The sequence below is a fragment of the Colobus angolensis genome, unplaced genomic scaffold (assembly GCF_000951035.1).
Source record: "Colobus angolensis palliatus isolate OR3802 unplaced genomic scaffold, Cang.pa_1.0 Scaffold224, whole genome shotgun sequence".
NCBI lineage: Eukaryota > Metazoa > Chordata > Mammalia > Primates > Cercopithecidae > Colobus > Colobus angolensis.
Genome location: NW_012115422.1, coordinates 1,292,464 through 1,312,032, shown reverse-complemented (window position 1 = coordinate 1,312,032; position 19,569 = coordinate 1,292,464). Strand labels below are relative to the sequence as shown.

At 40.9% G+C, this 19,569-nt stretch overlaps 1 protein-coding gene across 4 annotated transcripts in view; it reads left to right on the top strand.

Annotated features, from left to right (window-relative positions):
• The window catches only part of WIPF1 (WAS/WASL interacting protein family, member 1), a 119,543-nt gene extending 104,909 nt beyond the window's left edge, over positions 1-14,634 (top strand). For 2 of the 4 annotated variants that reach the window (XM_011943984.1, XM_011943983.1), the window contains 5 exons: positions 1,809-2,579; positions 6,174-6,386; positions 7,059-7,172; positions 11,627-11,678; positions 12,081-14,634. In XM_011943984.1, coding sequence (XP_011799374.1) covers positions 1,809-2,579; positions 6,174-6,386; positions 7,059-7,172; positions 11,627-11,678; positions 12,081-12,105 — 1,175 coding nt within the window. In that variant the 3' untranslated portion in view covers positions 12,106-14,634. Of the gene's footprint in view, positions 1-1,808; positions 2,580-6,173; positions 6,387-7,058; positions 7,173-11,626 lie in introns of all 4 variants that reach the window. The other 2 variants (XM_011943985.1, XM_011943986.1) reach the window with 1 other exon arrangement.
• The last annotated feature ends 4,935 nt before the right edge of the window (positions 14,635-19,569 follow it).

The window sequence follows — 19,569 nt, the reverse complement described above, 5'->3', positions numbered from 1 at the left end:
AAAATAAAATAATAAAATGGGCCAGGCATGGTGGCTTGCACCTATAATCCCAGCACTTTGGGAGGTTGAGGCGGGCAGATGGCTGAAGCCCAAAAATTCAAGAACAGCCTGGGGAACATGGCAAAATCCTGTCTCTACTAAAAAACACAAAAAATTAGTGGGCATGGTGGCTCTTGCCTGTAGTCCCAGCTACCCAGGAGGCTGAGGTGGGAGGATTGCCTGAACCTGGGAAGTTGAAGCTGCAGTGAGCCATGATCGCATCACTGCACTCCACCCTGGGCAACAGAGGAGACCCTGTCAAAAGAAAAAGAAAGAAAGAGAGAAAGAGAGAAAGAGAGAGAGAGAGAGGGAGGGAGGAAGGAAGAGAGAGAAAGAAAGAAGAGAGAGAAAGTTCTCTCTTAAGTTCATGATACTCCACTGTATACATCTGTCCAAATGCTTTTTTCCTGTGCCTTAGATAAAATTGGAACCCCTTCTGTCCTGCAGGGCTCCTTGTGACTCACCCCTGCTGGCCATTCAGGCTCCGCTTCCCATGGATCTCTCCCATTCTCACTGTGCCCGGGGCACACGGGCCCGTTTTTTAACTTAAAGCTCTTTCCCACCTCAGGGCCTCTGCACCTGCTGGCCCCCTGCCTGAAGTGCTGGTCTTCCTCATCTTTCCATGGCCGACTCCTTCTTGTCAGGCCTCAGCTCACATGTCACATTCTCAGAAGAGCTGTCCCCAGCCACTCCATGTACCCTGGCCTCTCCAAGCACTCTTGATCTCATCAGCCTATTTTAGTGTCTTTTTAGTACATATAATTATCTGAAAGTATTTATTTCCTGGTTTATTGTTTGTCTCCCCCCACAAGAATGTAAACTACAGGAATGCAGAATCTTGTCTATTCTGTTTACTCCTCTGTCTCTGGTCTCTAGATTAATGGCAGGCGTATAGCGAGCTCAAAATTATTTGGTACGTTTATGAACTCATGATTGAAGGGTAGATTTTTTTTTTCCAGAATTACCTTGAGTTCCAAAAGATTCTGGGATGGTGGTTTGAAATTTTCCATCTCTTTGATTCCCCCTTTAGTTTCTCTCTTGTTGAACCAGAGCAGTTATAGGATTGTTCTGTCCTGCCAATATTGAAGCAGAGGTTGACGTGGTAAGAAAAAAAGTTGTGTAGTTGCCTGCTTCTTTGTAGATGAATTCCATCCACTGGTGTCAGCTCTTCCAATTAAACTTTATATGATGGTTTCTTTTTCCTTTCTTAGTTTTTTCTTACTGCAGTCATAACTCTTTCCTTATATTTTTCCACGTTTTCTTGGGCATTTCTCTTCAAAGGGACTAGATAAGCCCTCACATATGGAGATTTACATTGGGATAATTAATTTTTTCACCTAAAACAGCTGACTTATTTTCAAAACTGAGAGGTACAAGGGCTGGGGGACAGAGATGGTGATGGGGAAAAATGAAAAGCATGATTCTACCAATGCTATCTTGTTCTTGTCCTCTCATAATGAATAGGCATCTCACCAGAACTTTCCCCGGCTTCATCCTGGCTGTTGCCTATACATAATACTAAGATCTTTCCAGACTCCTTTTGAAAACTGATGGGCTGTAGAACTTGGGACTCGCAGGTAAATAGAGCTACGGTCGATTTTCTGCTCCCAGGAAGGACCACACAAAACCCAATTTATATAAATACTAGTTTCCTGTATTTTATAGCCCTCTGAGGAAGGGACTTCCAGTCACTGGGAACAGACTCTAACTCTCTGATTTCTTTAGGGTTCCTGATTTCCTAACTGGATGTTTGTTTTCCTGTTTTTCAGATTCTGGAGGAAGCCGACCACCCATGTTGCCACCGGGAGGAAGATCCACATCTGCCAAACCCTTTTCACCCCCAAGTGGCCCAGGGAGGTTTCCTGTGCCTTCTCCAGGCCACCGAAGTGGTCCCCCAGAGCCTCAGAGGAACCGAATGCCGCCCCCAAGGCCCGACCTGGGCTCAAAGCCTGATAGCATTCCCCCTCCAGTACCTAGTACTCCAAGACCCATTCAATCAAGTCTGCACAACCGGGGGTCCCCACCAGTGCCCGGAGGCCCCAGGCAGCCCGGCCCCGGGCCCACTCCTCCCCCTTTCCCTGGAAACCGCGGCGCTGCTTTGGGAGGAGGCTCAATACGTCAGTCCCCCTTGAGCTCCTCCTCGCCCTTCTCCAACCGGCCTCCCCTGCCGCCTACGCCCAGCAGGGCCTTGGATGACAAACCCCCTCCGCCACCTCCTCCAGTAGGCAACAGGCCCTCCATCCACAGGGAAGCGGTTCCCCCTCCTCCTCCTCAGAACAACAAGCCTCCAGTGCCTTCCACTCCGCGGCCTTCCTCCTCCTCACAGGCCCCACCTCCGCCACCACCTCCCAGCAGGCCCGGGCCGCCTCCCCTGCCTCCAAATTCCAGCGGCAATGATGAAACCCCAAGACTCCCACAGCGGAATCTGTCCCTCACTTCGTCCACGCCCCCCTTACCTTCGCCAGGACGTTCAGGTCCTCTTCCTCCCCCGCCCAGCGAGAGACCCCCACCTCCAGTGAGGGACCCGCCAGGCCGATCAGGTATGACAAGACGTGGGGTGAGTCGCTTCCAAAACCCAGCCTGCCCAAATGTACCAATAATCCTGTCAGTCAAGATAGTCTTAACAAAAGCAGGCATAAGTAAACTCTCAGACTGCTTTGTGCTTTTAAGTGGCCCGCGACACGTGTGATCGTGACCTCGGTAAATCCCTGAGGAAAGTGGGACCAATATTTCTGTTTGTTTTAGCGATGAGGACACTGAGTAGCCAATAAAATTAGATGGTCACGAGCTAGTTAATAAAGAAGAGGCAAGAACTTTCATCTTCCATCTCTGAAGTGTACTTGCCAGTCCACTACCCTGCCTCCCTAGAGAGAATTTCAGTGGTCTTACTTGGGAAAATAAGTCCCCACCTCCTGCAGGAAGACTCCATTATTCCAACGAGAGGAGAAGTTCTTCAAGAGCTAATGAACTTCTCCTGTACTTCTCTCTTCATTAGCCAGGCTTTGAGGCCATTTCCCTATTCATTAAAGACAAATGTTTAAAAAGTCCATTTTGCTCTTTGTTAACATCTCTGGTACATAAATCTCTTGGAGAATCAAATAATGGTATAGACTATCTTTACAAAAATACTCAGGCATAAACTCAAAATCTGCATACTGTCACATGGCTTGAAGAGCCTGCTGAAGCCCATCTGAGACCTTTCCAATGCCCCCATCCACGGTTGAGAAACCTTCATCTGAGGGACAAACTTTCAGAGTATGAAAGAAAACACAAGGATTGCCTAGCATTTGCCCTCTCCGAATTCTAATAGGCCTTTTTAGTAGAGTACACTCACTTGATGCGTTTTACAGTGGTTATGGATGAACTCGGTAGAACCACCCACCTTTCAAATTTAATCTCATTGTACAGACCTTATGTCTGGAAATTGGGCATTTTTTTCCTTTACGCAGAGATAAGAGACCTTTGACCCTGTGACCTCAGGAACCTCATAATCACTGTTCTTTAAACTTGCTCACGTACTGGAATCATCTACGGAGCTTTAAAAACCACGAATGCCTGTGTCCCTTCCCAGAGTCTCTGGTATAATTGGTCTGGGGTGCAGACTGGGAATCAGGATATTTAAAAGCTCCCTGGTGATTATAGTGTGCAGCAGAATGTGAGAACCACACCTTGAAACCATTGTGCCGTGGCCCTAACAAATGGATGAGTCAGCAGATTAAATCTTCCCCCAAATATGACAGGCATTGACATACAACATTTATTGTTTCTTTTGATTACATAAGTCATACTTGTTTATTACCGAAATACTGAAAAATATAAAGAAAATTAAAATTATCTGTAATCCTTTTACCAACACCATCCAGAAATAATCATTGATAACATTTTTTTATTGTGTCCTTTCAGTCTTTTTAAAATGCATATATGTTTTTACAAACTTGGTATCACACTACATATATTGTTTGCTAATTTGCTTTTTATTTATTAGTATCTCATTAATGTTTGCTGATACGATTATTCTTCTACAGCCTGACTTTTAACAGCTATCTAATATTAAATCCTACAGATGTACCTTGATTTATTTAACCAATCCCCTCACTTGGTCATATGGGCCATCTCTAGATTTTTCCTGTTGCAGATAATGCAGTGATACATTTTTGTAGCAAAATATGTGTACACATCTCTGTATTTCCTTTGGATGAATTCCTATAAGTGGAATATCTGGGTCAGTGAGTGTGCATAGTAAACTATGGATTTCATAGGTACTGGCAAATTGCCTTCCAGAAATTTCCTACCAATTTACATTCCCACAGGGAGCATATGAGAGTTCATCAAAGGCCCTGTGTATTCTGAGTCATTTGGCTTCAGTGTTATGGCAGTGGGCCTTGGAATCTGACAGATTTGAAGTCAGATCCTGGCTCCTCCGCTCAGTCTTCTGATGAGCTTTTTAAGCTTCCAAAACCTCTGAGGCCTTGTCTCCTGTCCCTGTACCCTCTCAGAGTTGTTGTAAGAATTAAACAAGACAAGCATGGATAGTGGTTATCTTATTTCCTGGCATGTAGTTATATTCAATAAATGATCATTTCTGTTATTCCACCAGTGGGAAATAGAAATCTGTTTTCTTTTATATTGTGCCTGTCAGGATTTGGAGCAGGGAGCCATGAGGTTGGAGAGTTAGGAACATGAACAGGACCATTTACTTTAAAAAGAAAAAGAGATGAAGTTACATAGTCAGGACCCCATAATATTGGAAGTCGAGTTTGCATGTAGTGACAGTTGTATGGTGGTATCACCAATGAAGTTAAACCCACAGCAAATGAGACACTTTTCCTCAATAAATCAACTCTTGCTGCCTGGGACTCCAGCAATGACAAGCAGATAGAGTAATAAATAACCACTCCCAGGTGAGGCACTGAAGACTCCTTGAGAGACCAATCAGGGCTGGATAGTGCCTCCCACCGCCATAAAATGTTGGAGCCAAGACTTTCTGTCAGGGATATCTGCAGTGGGCAGGTTGTTCAGTTTAAGGTTCCTAATTGGATTCTGAATCTATAGCTAATAAGATATTTATTTATAGCACCGTCAGATACTGTATTCACATAAAATGTCAGCCTCTTACAAGTGGAACCCACTGCTGAAGGTCAGGAATAATTACTAAGGCCATTTTGATTTACATTGGAAAATGCTCAAGTTTTTAGTTTTGTTTTTTTAGTTTACTTACTACTCAAATAGCCCCTGCATTTGGAGGATAGGAAAAGCAAGATGGTTTTCTTTTGTATTATCAAAAATAATTTACTTTGAATTTTTCTTTAGAAACTTAAAAACTTATAGTTATACCATACTGCTGCATTTTTAAAAAATGGTTTCAAGTACTTACATAGTATTTTTTATTTGCATTTTCACTGGTTTTTCCTGGCAGCAGTGCTGTGGCACTCTTTTACAACTAGGAAACCAAGTTCCATAGGGTACCAGCTTGCTCAAGGTCAAGATTCACATTAGCATTTATAGCCATGGATGTTGATTAGCTGTTTGTCACTCCCTGTATTCATCTGCCTCCCCAAAGAGGAAGAACCAAGAAGAAACGCCTGCTGCTCTCAAGATGACTGGTATTTGGTTTCCTGATGCCACTTCTGCCTGGAAACAGATCATATGCATCACAGAAACGTGCTTCTGTAATTAACAACAAAACTGCATTGAAAGACCTTCATTCTTCTCAAGACCTAAAATAATTTCATAACTATCTTATTCTTTTTAAAAAAATTATTTCATCATGTCACAGTAATTAGTTCAATAGCTCTTTAAAGGATTGTAAAATTTTTTTAAATTATATGGTTGTCAGTATAAACAGATTTTCACCTGTTTTCAATTTCACTCAGCCATCTCCAATCTCAGTACTAATTCAAAGCCAAAACACCCATTTAGCTATCAGTATGCACTTGTTTTGCATATACATGTGTACACATGCATTTTTTGTGTTTCTGTGTGTTTACTCATTTCTCAGCCAAATACCCTAGAAAATCTCCACCCTAATTAAAGGGCATGTGTCCAGCAGGTCCCCATCAGCTGTACACTAATGGTGACCACGGTGATGGAATATGGATATAAGGTTCTGCACTAAGTGTCTTTTTTTGCTCCAGGCCCCCTCCCACCACCTCCTCCAGTAAGCAGAAACGGCAGCACGTCTCGGGCCCTGCCTGCCACCCCTCAGTTGCCGTCCAGGAGTGGAGTAGACAGTCCAAGGAGTGGACCCAGGCCTCCCCTTCCTCCTGACAGGCCCAGTGCTGGGGCACCTCCCCCACCTCCACCATCAACATCTATTAGAAATGGCTTCCAAGACTCTCCATGTGAAGGTGAGGTGTGATCCCGACTCCCTGGGCTATAGGGCAGCAACTAAATGGTAAATCTGTTTGTATATGTGGTTTGCTTGTTTGCGTTTAATGTCTTGTTCCATCATTATCACACTCCATTGCACCGATCTAACTAACCATTCTAAGGCCCAAAATGATTTCAAATTAAAATTAGTAATCCCCCTTCCCCACTTCCCAAAAAGGAGGATCATTTTTCCCTGATCTGTTCTTTGTTTGGGTCTCATTTTAGTTAACTTTCCAGAGATTCCAGGATTCTGAAAAGAATCTTTTAATAGCTTCTTCTTATGTACATTTCTAAACAGTTCACTATAGGTAAGAGCCCGATGGCCTGCGGATGTGGAACTGCCTATCTCTGCCATTGTTGTCAATGGGGAAAAAGGTGTCCTATACCTTAGCCCCCAGCTCCTAAGAGGGACTGGCTGGATCCTAATCACTCTCATTAAAACCACTTTGCTTTGATTTGCAAGTCTGTATATATGTCAGTGTACTAATTCATGACCTTTGCAGCACTTCCAGCTTTTCTGTAAACTTCTAGGCATAAAAACTAGCACTGATGTCTGTGGTTCTCTCTCTGTTTCATTCTGTGCCTTTTGTTACATAAGTCTTCATAGCAGATTGTCTGTCACTGAAGATACTGCTTGTTTCTCTTCCCAGATGAGTGGGAAAGCAGATTCTACTTCCATCCAATTTCCGATTTGCCACCTCCAGAGCCATATGTACAAACGACCAAAAGTTATCCCAGCAAATTGGCAAGAAACGAAAGCCGGAGTGAGTATTTCTGCCAAGGTTTTTGAAGATTCATGCTTGAATAGCCTGAGTGACACTTGGGCTGTATAGAAAGTCCAGGCCTCTTACCTGAAGTGGGGTAGAGAACCTTTTGGAGCCATCTACATTCTAGTAAATTCCCCTTCCACAGGCAGTGAGGAAATTGCAGATGCCCAGAAGCATATGAGAAACAGTTATTTTAATGTGTTATTACAAACTCAAAATACCGTGGTTTGCTAGTGTTAAATTTTATTATTTTGCTTCTTTGGACAATCGTCCTCCATTTTCATCTTCCTGAGACAGCACAAGTAGAGCAATCTTCTATTCCTTCTAGTTTGAAATTGGCATAATGTCTGATTAATTATAACAAAAACTCCCTGTAACTGCCTCGATCTTTCAAACGTATGATAATCATAGCTTTACAGAGCATTACATGAAAATGTAAATATATCCATAAGCTCGCTACATAATATTTTCATTTTACCAGATTCTCATCCAATTTTTTATCCATATAATTCTGATTTTTTTATGTAGTTATAATGACAGTGTATAGTTTTTTGGCGGGGTTTACATAACATTGCTTAGTAAATAGTGCCCATGTTATCACATGGTTTTTATTTCAGCATATAGTAATTTACCATTACCATGGACATTTAAATTATTCTGTTGTTCTGGTAATGTAAGTAATGCTACCATAAAGAAGTAAATTGCTTTTCTTCCATTGAAAAAGGGTGTCAACAAGAAGGGAAAATAGACAAACTGGAATTTTATAACACTAAACGTATAGGAAGTGTTACAGCTCTTTCAGAATTTGTCTAGCAGGCTTTCCAGGGTTTTGCTGGAAAGCCTCTTAAATTTACTTTTAAAAAAACACAATAGCCAGGCACGGTGGCTGACTCCTGTAATACCAGTACTTTGGGAGGCTGAGGTGGGCAGATCATGAGGTCAGGAGTTCGACACCAGCCTGACCAACATGGCGAAACCCCATCTCTACTAAAATACAAAAATTAGCCGGGCATGGTGGCATGCGCCTGTAATCCCAGCTACTCAGGAGCTGAGGCAGGAGAATCACTTGAACCCGGGAGGTAGAGGTTGCAGTGAGCTGAGATCGCACCATTGCACTCCAGCCTGGGCGACAGAGCAAGACTTCGTCTCAAAAAAAAAAACAAAAAAAAACAAAAAAAACAGCAACAATAAATATATACAATGAAGAAAGAATTAGCATGAAATATGCATATGTCACCCATGAGGCTGAGGTTCGTGGCAGCCTTAGCCTCAGAGCCAAATTCCCAAACCAGACCAGAAATAGAGAAAACATAACCTAATAAGTCAAATACGTCACAACACCACTAGCCATGGCCTCACTCCCTAGCAGAGCATCTTACACCTACTCAGAGCCTACTGATTCTTTTCTAACACAGTTTAAAGTAATTTTTGGTTGGTTGGTTGGTTCCAAACCTTATAGGAGATTAGTAACAGCTAAAGTTAAGACTAGTGAGAAGCAAAATCACTGACATGGGAGAGAAGTGACAGATGGCAGTCCCAGGTCAGAGGAGGAGGCAGGAACATGGCTGTGCTGTGTGTTACAGCGCAGGACAACACCAGATGTTTCTGTTGGGTTAAATTTCTATTGGGTTAAATGGGATTAAATTAATTGAGTTAACCTGTGCTTTGTGCCGCTGTAGAAAAATTTAAAGAGTTAGAAAATATAGGAAATTTTCCATGGACAAATGCTAGAAGAAAACAGAATACTACTGCTTAAAAGGAAAACTTTAATTCCTGGAAAAATTTGTTTATGTGGAAGACTGCATTCATAGACAATACCTAATGAAGAGGTATAGCTGTAATAAAATTATTATACAAGAGTTGATGATTGTGGCTCACGCCTGTAATCCCAGCACTTTGGGAGGCCGAGGTGGGCAGATCACTTGAGGTCGGGAGTTCAAGACCAGCCTGACCAACATGGAGAAAACCTGTCTCTACTAAAAATACAAAATTAGCTGGGCATGGCGGCGCATGCCTGTAATCCCAGCTACTCAGGAGGCTGAGGCAGGAGAATTCCTTGAACTCAGGAGGTGGAGGTTGCGGTGAGCAGAAGTCACACCATTGCACTCCAGCCTGGGCAAGAAGAGCAAAACTCCATCTCAAAAAAAAAGAAAAATTTTTAGTGAAAAGTAAGTTTTCACATGGGACAGGTATCTTTGAATGTTCTGTGTGTGTGTGTGTGTGTGTGTGTGTATGTGTTCACCAGAAGAAGGGCTTCTGTTTGATAAGAGTACAACCCTTCTTCCTTCTTGGGCACCAATAAACGAATTGACTTTAAGGAGTTGTTCATATAGACTCTAAACATTTTTTCTGACTTATTATTTTCCTCTTATTCTAAATATTATTTGTGTTTTTAAATTGGTAACAGGCCATCTTCCCTGTACCCTCTAGATTTTTAATGTAATAGCTAAGCATATTTCTTCTCCCATCCTTCTTTAAGACTCAAGTAGGCAATGTAAGGACTAGAACTGTGTCCTGCTCACTGTTGCATCTTCCTTGAGGGGCACAGAGCCTGAAACATAAAGGGCATTTTCAAGTATTTCTTTTTAAAAATGTTCTTATAGAGACAGGATATCCCTGTGTCGCCCAGGCTGGTCTTGAGCTTCTGGCCTCAAGTAGTCCCCTGCCTTAACCTCCCAAAGCACTGCATTATAGGCATGAGCTACCACATCTAGCCTAAAAGTAGTTTTTAAATTGGTGAATTAATTTCCGCTGTCTACCAAAATTTTTTTGTACATTTGCCTTAAATATTTCCAGCATTAGGCATGTTTAATATTTTATAATGATAATGTATCATCTAACAAAAATAAATAAGGCACTGTCGAGTACCAAGTTTTCCTCTGCTCTGCAGCGGCCTCAGCCTCCCAGCCCACAGCCTGAGAGCACACCCAGACAGCCCTGAGCAGTACCGAATGCACTTGGAGTGTACTCTAATTACAGCTTTGGACTAGGCCAGCCCTCATTCTACTAACCACTTGTGGCGGGTCAGTTGATGGTCAGGGCTCCATGATAGGTGTCTGGTTTACATCCAGATGAGTCTTTTCTCAGATGCCTGCCCAAGAAAATATTTGGTGGGGATGGTGAGAGGAAGAGGCGCCTCTTTCAGTGTTTTCTCCTAACTCCTTTCCTTGCTCAGAAATTTGGTTCTTTCTCAGAAATCCCTAAGTGGACCAGAAGGGTCCCTATCAAGATCCCTACTGAGGAATTTGCTAGTTCCAGCCCACTGAGTCTCAAGAGTAGTGGTTAGAGCAGACCTACCTGATTGACACATACACCGGGTAGACCTGTTCACAGCATCAGAGCACCTGACCTCATGCCGAATACCTGTTAAATTCTCAACAAATGTTTGTGTAGTAAATGAATTTTTCTTATGTGAATGGGTTTTAAGCCTAGTTACAGTGGACTGATAGCCCATGAATAGCTTGGTTTTTGGTTTTGTTTTGTTTTTGAGACAGGGTCTCACTCTGTCACCCAGGCTGGAGTGCAGAGGCACAATCTTGGCTCATTGCAGCCTCGACCTCCCAGGTTCAGGTGATCCTCCCACCACAGCCTCCTGGGTAGCTGGGACTATGGGACAGGCACGCACCAACCTGCCTGGCTAATTTTTTGGAGACAGAGTTTTGCTATGTTGCCCAGGCTGGTCTCGAACTCCTGAGCTCAAACCATCCTCCTCCTCAGCCTCCTAAAGTGCTGGGGATACAGGTGTGAGCCACCGCAACAGGGCCATGAATAACTTTTAAAAGAACACATTGATAGAGCACTTGAAAAGATGCTCAACATCACTGATTTTTAGGGAGCTGCAAATAAAACTATAGTGAGATACAACTTCACACCCATTAGGATGGCTACTGTCAGAAAAGCTTTCTCATTTTTAATTAAAAGACACCTAAATGCCCAAAACAAGGGAATTGACTAGGTAGACTGTAGTGTACTCATATTTTGAAATACAGTCTGTCATTAATAATCTTTGCAAAGAGTAATGCCTTTGAAAGATGTTCAAACTGATTACATGATCTTATTTCTGGAAGAAAACGAGGAACTGTTCCTAAATAAAAAATATACATGTAATTGGTTATCTCTGGGTGCTGGAGGAATGGGTGAGTTCTTTGTTTTTACTCATCCATATTTTCTAAATCTATAATAAACACACACTGTGATAAGAAGAAAATGATGTTTTTTTTACTTTGTACAAGTACTTGGGAGCCAGTGATGGATCATCCACCATGATGTTTATTCAGAACATTACTTGCTTCTTTTCACCTCTCACTTCTCATCCACAACATATGCCAGTTAGCTGACAGCCCTGGTCATGGGGATGAGGTAGTGGGTACCCGTGCAACCATCCCTGAGTTTCCACAATGAGAACATCAGCTTTCTAACCAAAATTATATTTTGTCTGTTTTTTCACCAAGGTGGATCCAACCGAAGAGAAAGGGGTGCCCCACCACTCCCTCCCATCCCGAGGTGATCTTTGCCTGCTCTTCTCTACCCAAGCTCAAGAGCTGCTTCTGTTGCTAAGAACTGCACACCCTTCTCCCTGCTTCTTCCCTTATGCCCCATGTATGGGCAGGAGGAAAGATGGGAGGGTGAGTGGGAATATGCGTGTGTGCGTGGGAATCGGTAAGAAATGCACCTAGCTTTTCATATTGTTTATTCTCCAGGCTATTGCTTGCTTCAGCTGCATCCGGGGTCGATAGGCTTTTGTGGTAATAGGCAGAGATGAATTGCATCCCAGCTTTCCACCAACCAAATCCAAACATTCACTGCTTATTTGCCACAGACTGTAATTATTAAAGTCCCTGAGAGCTGTTTTCTCCCATTCCTTTTTTGCATGCTTGGCCTCCTGTCTGTTTCCATGAACCACAGACCACCTAAGCAAGCTGCTGAGTAAGGGCTCACAGGAAACTTTTGCAGTCACAGGATATCCAATCTTTGGCAGTCCGAGCTCAGCTCCAGGACAGAGCTATCCAATAGAAATATAATGTGAGCCCCATATACAACTTTAACATTTCTAGTATATTTTCAACAAGTGAAGTTAATATGCATCCAAAGTATTTCAACCTGTAATCAACATAAACTTTTAATGAGATATTTTATATTATTTTTTGGTACCGAATCTTCAAAATCCAGTGTATTTTACACTTACTGGTAGCACATCTCCATTTGGACTAGTCACATTTTTAAGGGCTCCGTGGCCACATGTGGCTGGTGGCTACTGGATTAGACAGCACAAGTCTGGAAGATGGAAGCTAGTGCAGAAACCTCGTTTAAAAAACAAAAAAGGCAAGATGGGCTTGAGCGATTCAAGAGGCAACTAAAAATAAAATTAGGACCCAGTACCTTGTTTGACACACAGTTTGACCTTCGATTTTGCTCCCTTATCTTCCCTTTTCCCTTAATATCTGTATACAAGTGTTGCGTCAAAGTACCAAGGTCAGAAATTAATTGAGTACGGTTTACTAAAGTCATGTGGAATAAAGCCACTGGAAAGAAACAGAAAGCCTGTTGGGACTTCCGGGCTCAGAACCAGCTGGCTCACGCAGTCACTTGTCAGTTGGACTTCTGCCTTGTGAAATGGAAGCAGCCTTTGTTCCTCTCTGGCTGAGCAAGCTCCTGAGGCTGGGAGAGACTAGGAAGGCTTGGTAGGAGGGGAAGAAAGTCAGGGAAAGGTGTCAAATCAGAAACATGGAAGAAGAAGGGAACAGATTTGAGTTGGTGGGTAAAACTCTAAAAATCTAAATCTGATTCCTATGTAAGGGTTGAGCGAATTAGGGAGATTGCTAGTGGAAATTGGAGGGAATTTGTTTTGCATCATTTGTCTAGGATCTATGCAAATACAGCTCCACTAAAGGACCATAGGGAAGAGCCAGCCTTGCCTTTTCTTACATGATTTTGTTTACAAAATTTTAGTGGGACTTTTAAATCTAGCTATAGAGTTGGGAAAAAAATATTTCCACTTAGATATTTTATATGGTTTTGTTTAAAATGACCATTACTTGTTTTTTAAAAACACATGACCACATATGTATATGTATATCTACCTAAACATTGTATCATGGTTTCAGTATGTTATTCATGTATTACTGGGAGATGCTAACAAGAAACCAACCCAAAGAAAATTCTGAAAAATACATTTCTATTTATAGAATAAATGTTTCATTTATATAAAAGCAAAAGAACTTAGAGTTCTAATAAATGGGATGTCTAATAAATTATGAAGTTACTGATTTGAATATATTATATTTTTATAACTTCTTTGCCAAAGTCCTGATGTAGTACATTAGAGAAACTGTGTTTCCTCTCTCATTGACCATTCGTCTGTCTTCTATACTGTCATTTGGGCTTTTTACTCAAAGAGAATCAAGAAATAATAAGGTGTAACAAGCTTGGCAAAGTGTTGGTTTTTTAAAAAAATTTGTTAATCTCTAGCAGTTTGGTAATTTAGCAGCATCATTTATTTGGGATTCTTTGATCTGATTTCAACAGTGAAAAGCATCCCTGTGATAAAGCCTAATGACCCATTTCACAAAAGATGGAGTTTGCACTTCCTAGAAAATGTGACAGAGAAAAGTCTGACTCAAAGAAAGTGGGTCTGAATTTTATAAAGGGTAGTAAAAATTGGACAATTCCTTTGCATATCTGAACTTGGCAGGTATCATTCTAAATTTGAAACAGGGTCATAGCTCAAAGTTGCCATTCATCCAGAATAGAGATCTTTTAGAATGTAGTGTTTTAAGTGAATGTTTCATTAATACACCTACACCCTTTCTTTGAAAGTTTGCAACCTAATTGCATCTAAAACTTTGAATAAGTTCTGTGGTAAAATCTTAAACTATGAAAAATTACAAAAATGAATATTTTCTTCCCTGAAATCAGAGCTTACATGTGTGTTTTTTTCATAAAATTTTCAGATAAATGTATTCAACATGTAATACAGTATTTTAACATTCACCTCTTATTTTATATTGAAACGTATTACAGTATTAAAACTTAGTGTTCAGTATTTATTTCACTATGCATATTATTTAGTAAAAGCCAGGAGAAATGTTTAATCCAATGGTGCCTTACTTTGTGATTTAAAAGAAGTCAACTTTTTTTTATGTCTAAGTAGCAGATTATTTGCATATTTGTAAAAACTGTTAGGTCTTTATATTTTAAATTGTAATACCAGTTTTGTTATTTTAGTAGCAGAAATGGGATGATTGTTAAAGTTCCCAAAAAATGTTGGCGTGAAATTAATTTTTTCCTCCTTATAGTCAGGGACCGTAGAGGAAGAAAAACATTTTTTTCATACCATGCACTATGTAAACAGACAATTTTGGTATCTGTGTCATCAGGATAGTGTAAATGGTAGGGTAGAGACTCCCCTAGACATCTGCATCTTTGTAAGTTAGCCAGACAATAAAGAAAAGCAGAATGATACGGTGTCAACTGGTGGTTTTTCTTTTAAGTATTGTTTATGTAAATATAAACAAAAAACAAGTGTCTGTTTTCTGTTTTAAACTGTGGAAAAGAAAGACAAAAAAAGGTTTGTATAAGTAAGTATTCATTGCACCTACTTGCTAATCCAGTCTTCGTTTTTTCTGAGAATTTGCATCTTAGTCAAAATCTGTTTACTTGAGGCAGATGTTTCTACGAGGAGGTAAAGATGGATGGCTGAAGCAATGGATGATGAAATGACAAAGACTGGCATGGATACTGATAAATACAGGAAAGGCCAATGGGAATTTAGGAGCCTGATAACTTTCTTAATTATCTGCTGTATGTGTATATACAGATCTCAATATAGAAGAACGGCTAAGAGCTTAAGACCTGGCTCTTACTTGCAAGTCACTTCACTAAACCTGTTTCCTTATCTATAAGGTGAGGAACTATCTTATAGCATTAATATATGCATTAAATGAGATAATGCACTCAGCATTTAGCCTTAGTGTAAGCACTCAATAAGGAGTAGCCACTATTAGTGTGAAGTAGGAAACAAATATTTATATAATGATCCCAAATTAACTGGAGCCAAATCCACTAGAAGGGGATGTACTAGTGTACTTTGAAAGGAAAGGAACACTAGCTCCTAGATTGAAAAAATATCCATATCAGAAATGCAAAGCAACCTCTACATAAGTAAGGGCCACCTCACCTACTGTCCTCCCTGTACCTCCAGGCCTGGAAAATGAAATTTTACCGTGCTTCAGTCATCAAAGAAATATTATTGGGTTCAGTATGAAATAACAGAAAGTAAGGGCCAGAAAGAACCTCACAGATAGGGCGACCTTAGAATTTATGATCCACAATGGAACATGTTTGAGAGTGGAAGGGGTGCTAATAGTTGCAGTGGCAAAACAGGTATAAGTCTGGGTTGCCTTGGAAAATTGGGCCATGTGGTCACCCCACTCAGAGGTCATCCAGTCTAACCGTCTGGGCTCACAGATGGGCAATTTAAGGCCCTAAATGATGTACTGATGACGGACAATGTGACTTCTCACTGTACTGTCCCATCTTCATAGTCCTTCCTGCCTCTCTCTGTCACTGTTTCATGTGTCTTTCGCATTGGCTGGAAAGAAAAGGCCAAATGAGAGGTTACAGCGTGACAGCAAAAGCCGTGCACCCACAGACCTGCATTTGGATTCTGGCTCTGCCACTTGCTCCCTGTGAGGCCATAGACAAGTTATTTAAGTCTGAGTTCTAGCTTCCCTGATTGCAAAATGGTTACAATGCTTAAATAATACACATCCAGAAGCTTTGTAGGTGGTTTATTGAAAAAAATAAATAAATTTTAAAATAAATAAGTAAATATGCACAACTCAAGCAAGATACTTGGCACATGTTAGGCACTCAATGAAAATTAACTCCATTTCATTTCTTAATCATTTTGCCACAAACCTCGACCGTATTCATGATGGAATTCTCAAACACAGTCAAAGAAGTTTTGACAAAATTCAGTTACAGAATCTTTAGGAATAAAAACCACTTTAAGTCTGGCCTCATTTGTTCCAAGTGGAAGTATTTATTTGATTCATCCATTTAGTAAGTTTTTATTGAGCCCTTACTGTTTACCAGCTTCACCATAAATGACCTATTAATAACTGGTATCTCCACCATGACTGTAGTGGTCAAGCGATCTCTGAGTGGCAATTAAGGAGGCCAGCACCCATTCCAAACAGGCATGGGGGCAACTTCAGTCACCCAAGCCACAGAGGGCTTGCATACTAGTGGAGAAGACACATTAAAATAGTTCTTGCCCCCTTAAGTAATTTATTTGCTTTCTTTTTTTCTAATCTCAATGTCACGGTAAATTCCACTAGTTTTTAAAAAATTGTTAAACCGGGGGGAGGGATTGCATTGGGAGTTATACCTGATATAAATGATGAATTGATGGGTGCTGACGAGTTGATGGGTGCAGCACACTAACATGGCACAAGTATACATATGTAACAAACCTGCACGCTATGCACATGTACCCTAGAACTTAAAGTATAATAAAAAAAAATAAAATAAATAAAAAAAATTGTTAAACCTACAGGAACCTTGAAAAAAACAGCATTTGGGAGGATTTTTGAAGGCTCCCTGGGTACCTAATAGTCACCAGTTCCCTTCTCCCTTGTCTTCCCCCAGCCTCACTTCCCTCCAGCCTGAAAACGTGGTATTTAATGTCTATGTCTGGAGTTACATTTAGCATGTACGTGTTTCTCTTACTGGTAAATGTTTAGAAATGTCCCACTCATCAACATTATAGCACAAATACCTTTGTCTTAAAATGTTGCTTCCATTATTACATAGGTGCATTTATAAGAAGCTAATTAAGCTCGAGCTTTGGGATCCCCCACTTGCAAGGGGGGGGGCTTCTGTTTATTATTATTTTTATTTTAAAGGGTCTCATTCTGTCACCCAGGCTGGAGTGCAGTGGCATGATCATAGCTCACTGCAGCCTCAGATTCCTGAGTTCAAGCAATCCTCCTGCCTCAGCCTCCTGAGTCACTGAGACTGACTACAGGTGCGCAACCATGCCTGGCTAATTTTTTAATTTTTTTTTTTTTTTTGTAAAGAGGGGTGGTCTCGCCATACTGCCCAGGCTAGTCTCAAATTCCTGGCCTCAAGCGAGTCTCCCACCTCAGCCTCCTAAAGTGCAAGGATTACAGGTGTGAGAGACTGTGCCTGGCTGGGGCTTCAAGTTAAATTCTCATTTTCATATCTAGTTTTTTATTTGTGATTTTATATTATTTTTCTTAAATAGGACATCTTATATTGTCTAAAGCTTCAGACCTCACAAAACCTGGACCTGCCCTTGCAATTCTGCCTTGCTCAACTTCTGGTGGAAAACTCAACCAAAGTGAATGTCTTAAAAACTTTAAGTCACCAGCTTCCCGTGAGTGACAGATATAAGAGAACCAAAGTGTTTGCCTCCTTCATACTCCCTGAGTGACCTGTCAATGTCTCTAAAATAACGTGGTCATTGCATTGCCCACATTGCATTAGAGTCAAAAGCCCCAGAACGTGACCTATCTAAGAAAATACGTTTGACCTTTGAGGTCCCCGGAAAACAAGTCTAGCTGTTATTAGACGTTGAGCTCAAATTCAGCTTAAGTTTTGGCCAGGAAGATGCATGCCAGAATACCTGGAATATCCATCATGGACTCAAATACGTTTTAGTCATAAGGACTCCCACCGTTTTCCTGTTTTCTGTCTGCCTTGGCAAGTTAAAGTTCACCCATCAAAATGCTATCTATCTCAGATCAGTTCCAGAAACAAAGAGCAGCAAATAATTGGAAAAACCCACATGATTTAATGGAGCTGTTGTACTCCCTGATATTTATTTGTACATTTACTTATTCAAATCATCAACAAAAGTTGAGGAACTATAATTTATTAAGCACTAGGAATATAAAGACATATGATATAATAGGAAGTTTTTAAATACTAGTCCCAGAACCAAGTGTGAGTTTAAATTCTAGATCTAACAAAAACTTCAGCCAGTAGGTACAACCCAACCCTATCCTACAACTGGTTCTGGAATGCATCTCATCACAGACATAGGGCTGTTTGGTTGGCTGTGAGCATGCAAGGAAAATTCCCACTCATGCTTGCTCCTTCGAGATTTACTCTTGGAGCAAAAGCGTGGACAGTCCCAAAGGAGGCCACCATGGGAAAATGAAAAAACATCTAACACAGTAATGAACAGTAATTTTATACCATCAAGACACGCTACCGTGGTCAGGCACAGTGGCTCACACCCATATTCCCAAGACTTTGGGAGGCTGAGGTGGGAGGATTGCTTGAGTCCAGGAATTCAAGACCAGCCTGGACAACATAGCAAGACCCTGTCTCAAATAAATTTTAAAAATTCGCCGGGCATGGTGGCATATGCCTATACTCCTAACTACTCAGGAGGCTGGGGCAGGAGGATCACTTGAGCCCAGGAGTTTAAGGTTGCAATGAGCTATGATCCTTCCACTGCACTCCAGCCTGAGTGCCACAGACCCCATGTCTTAAAACAATAAAAAAATTTTAAAAAGAAGACACTATGCTTAATTTATGTATCTAAATAGCAACACAAATATTGTCTTTCTTTTTCATATAACCACCACCAATACTACAATTCGATCTAGGCTCTTTACAAATATTATTGCCAATCTTTGTATCGTTACAGGTGGAGAAATCAAAGCCTGAGTGGATTAGAAATTTGCCTCAAGCCACTTGCCTTAAGTGGATGAGAATTCAAACTCAAAGCTGCCTGATCAAATTTGAATAGGGAGTAATATCATTGTTAACTTTTCATTTGTCAGTCTAAAAAAATACCGCTATTTCCTATCAGTAAGGACTTTTAATGAGCCAAGACAATGGAAGACCTCATTTGAGAATGAGATAGTTGGCTCAACTGAATAAACATAGCTTCCTGGAAAGCTCCTCCATTGTTCTCACTTTCCCTCATTGGACTGTGGACTGGCTCTGCATTTACCACCTGGGGCACATTGCTTCTTGGATGTGATCCAACTTCTTTTGGTTCTTTGCAGTTTAGGGGGTGGTTATAATCCCTGCCTTGAAGTTTTAAAAAGGATATTATATAAATTTGCTTTTCAGCTCATCTTATCAGATACCTGCTACCTTTTAAGGTGATCTCAGAGAAGCCAATAAAGTTCAGATGTCATTTCATTAAGCAGTTACAGGTTACGGGAAATCCCCATGTCAGAATCAAACTGCAGTGTGCCTAGTTAATTTGCTTTCCTGTGAATCTCACTTCCTTTGTACTGTTCATTATTTATATTTCTACTGTTCCTATCATAAATTTATAGTATTAAATTTCTTTTTCACTGTCCTTGGAGTTGGAAAATCCATGTGGCTCTTTTAAATACCAAATAAT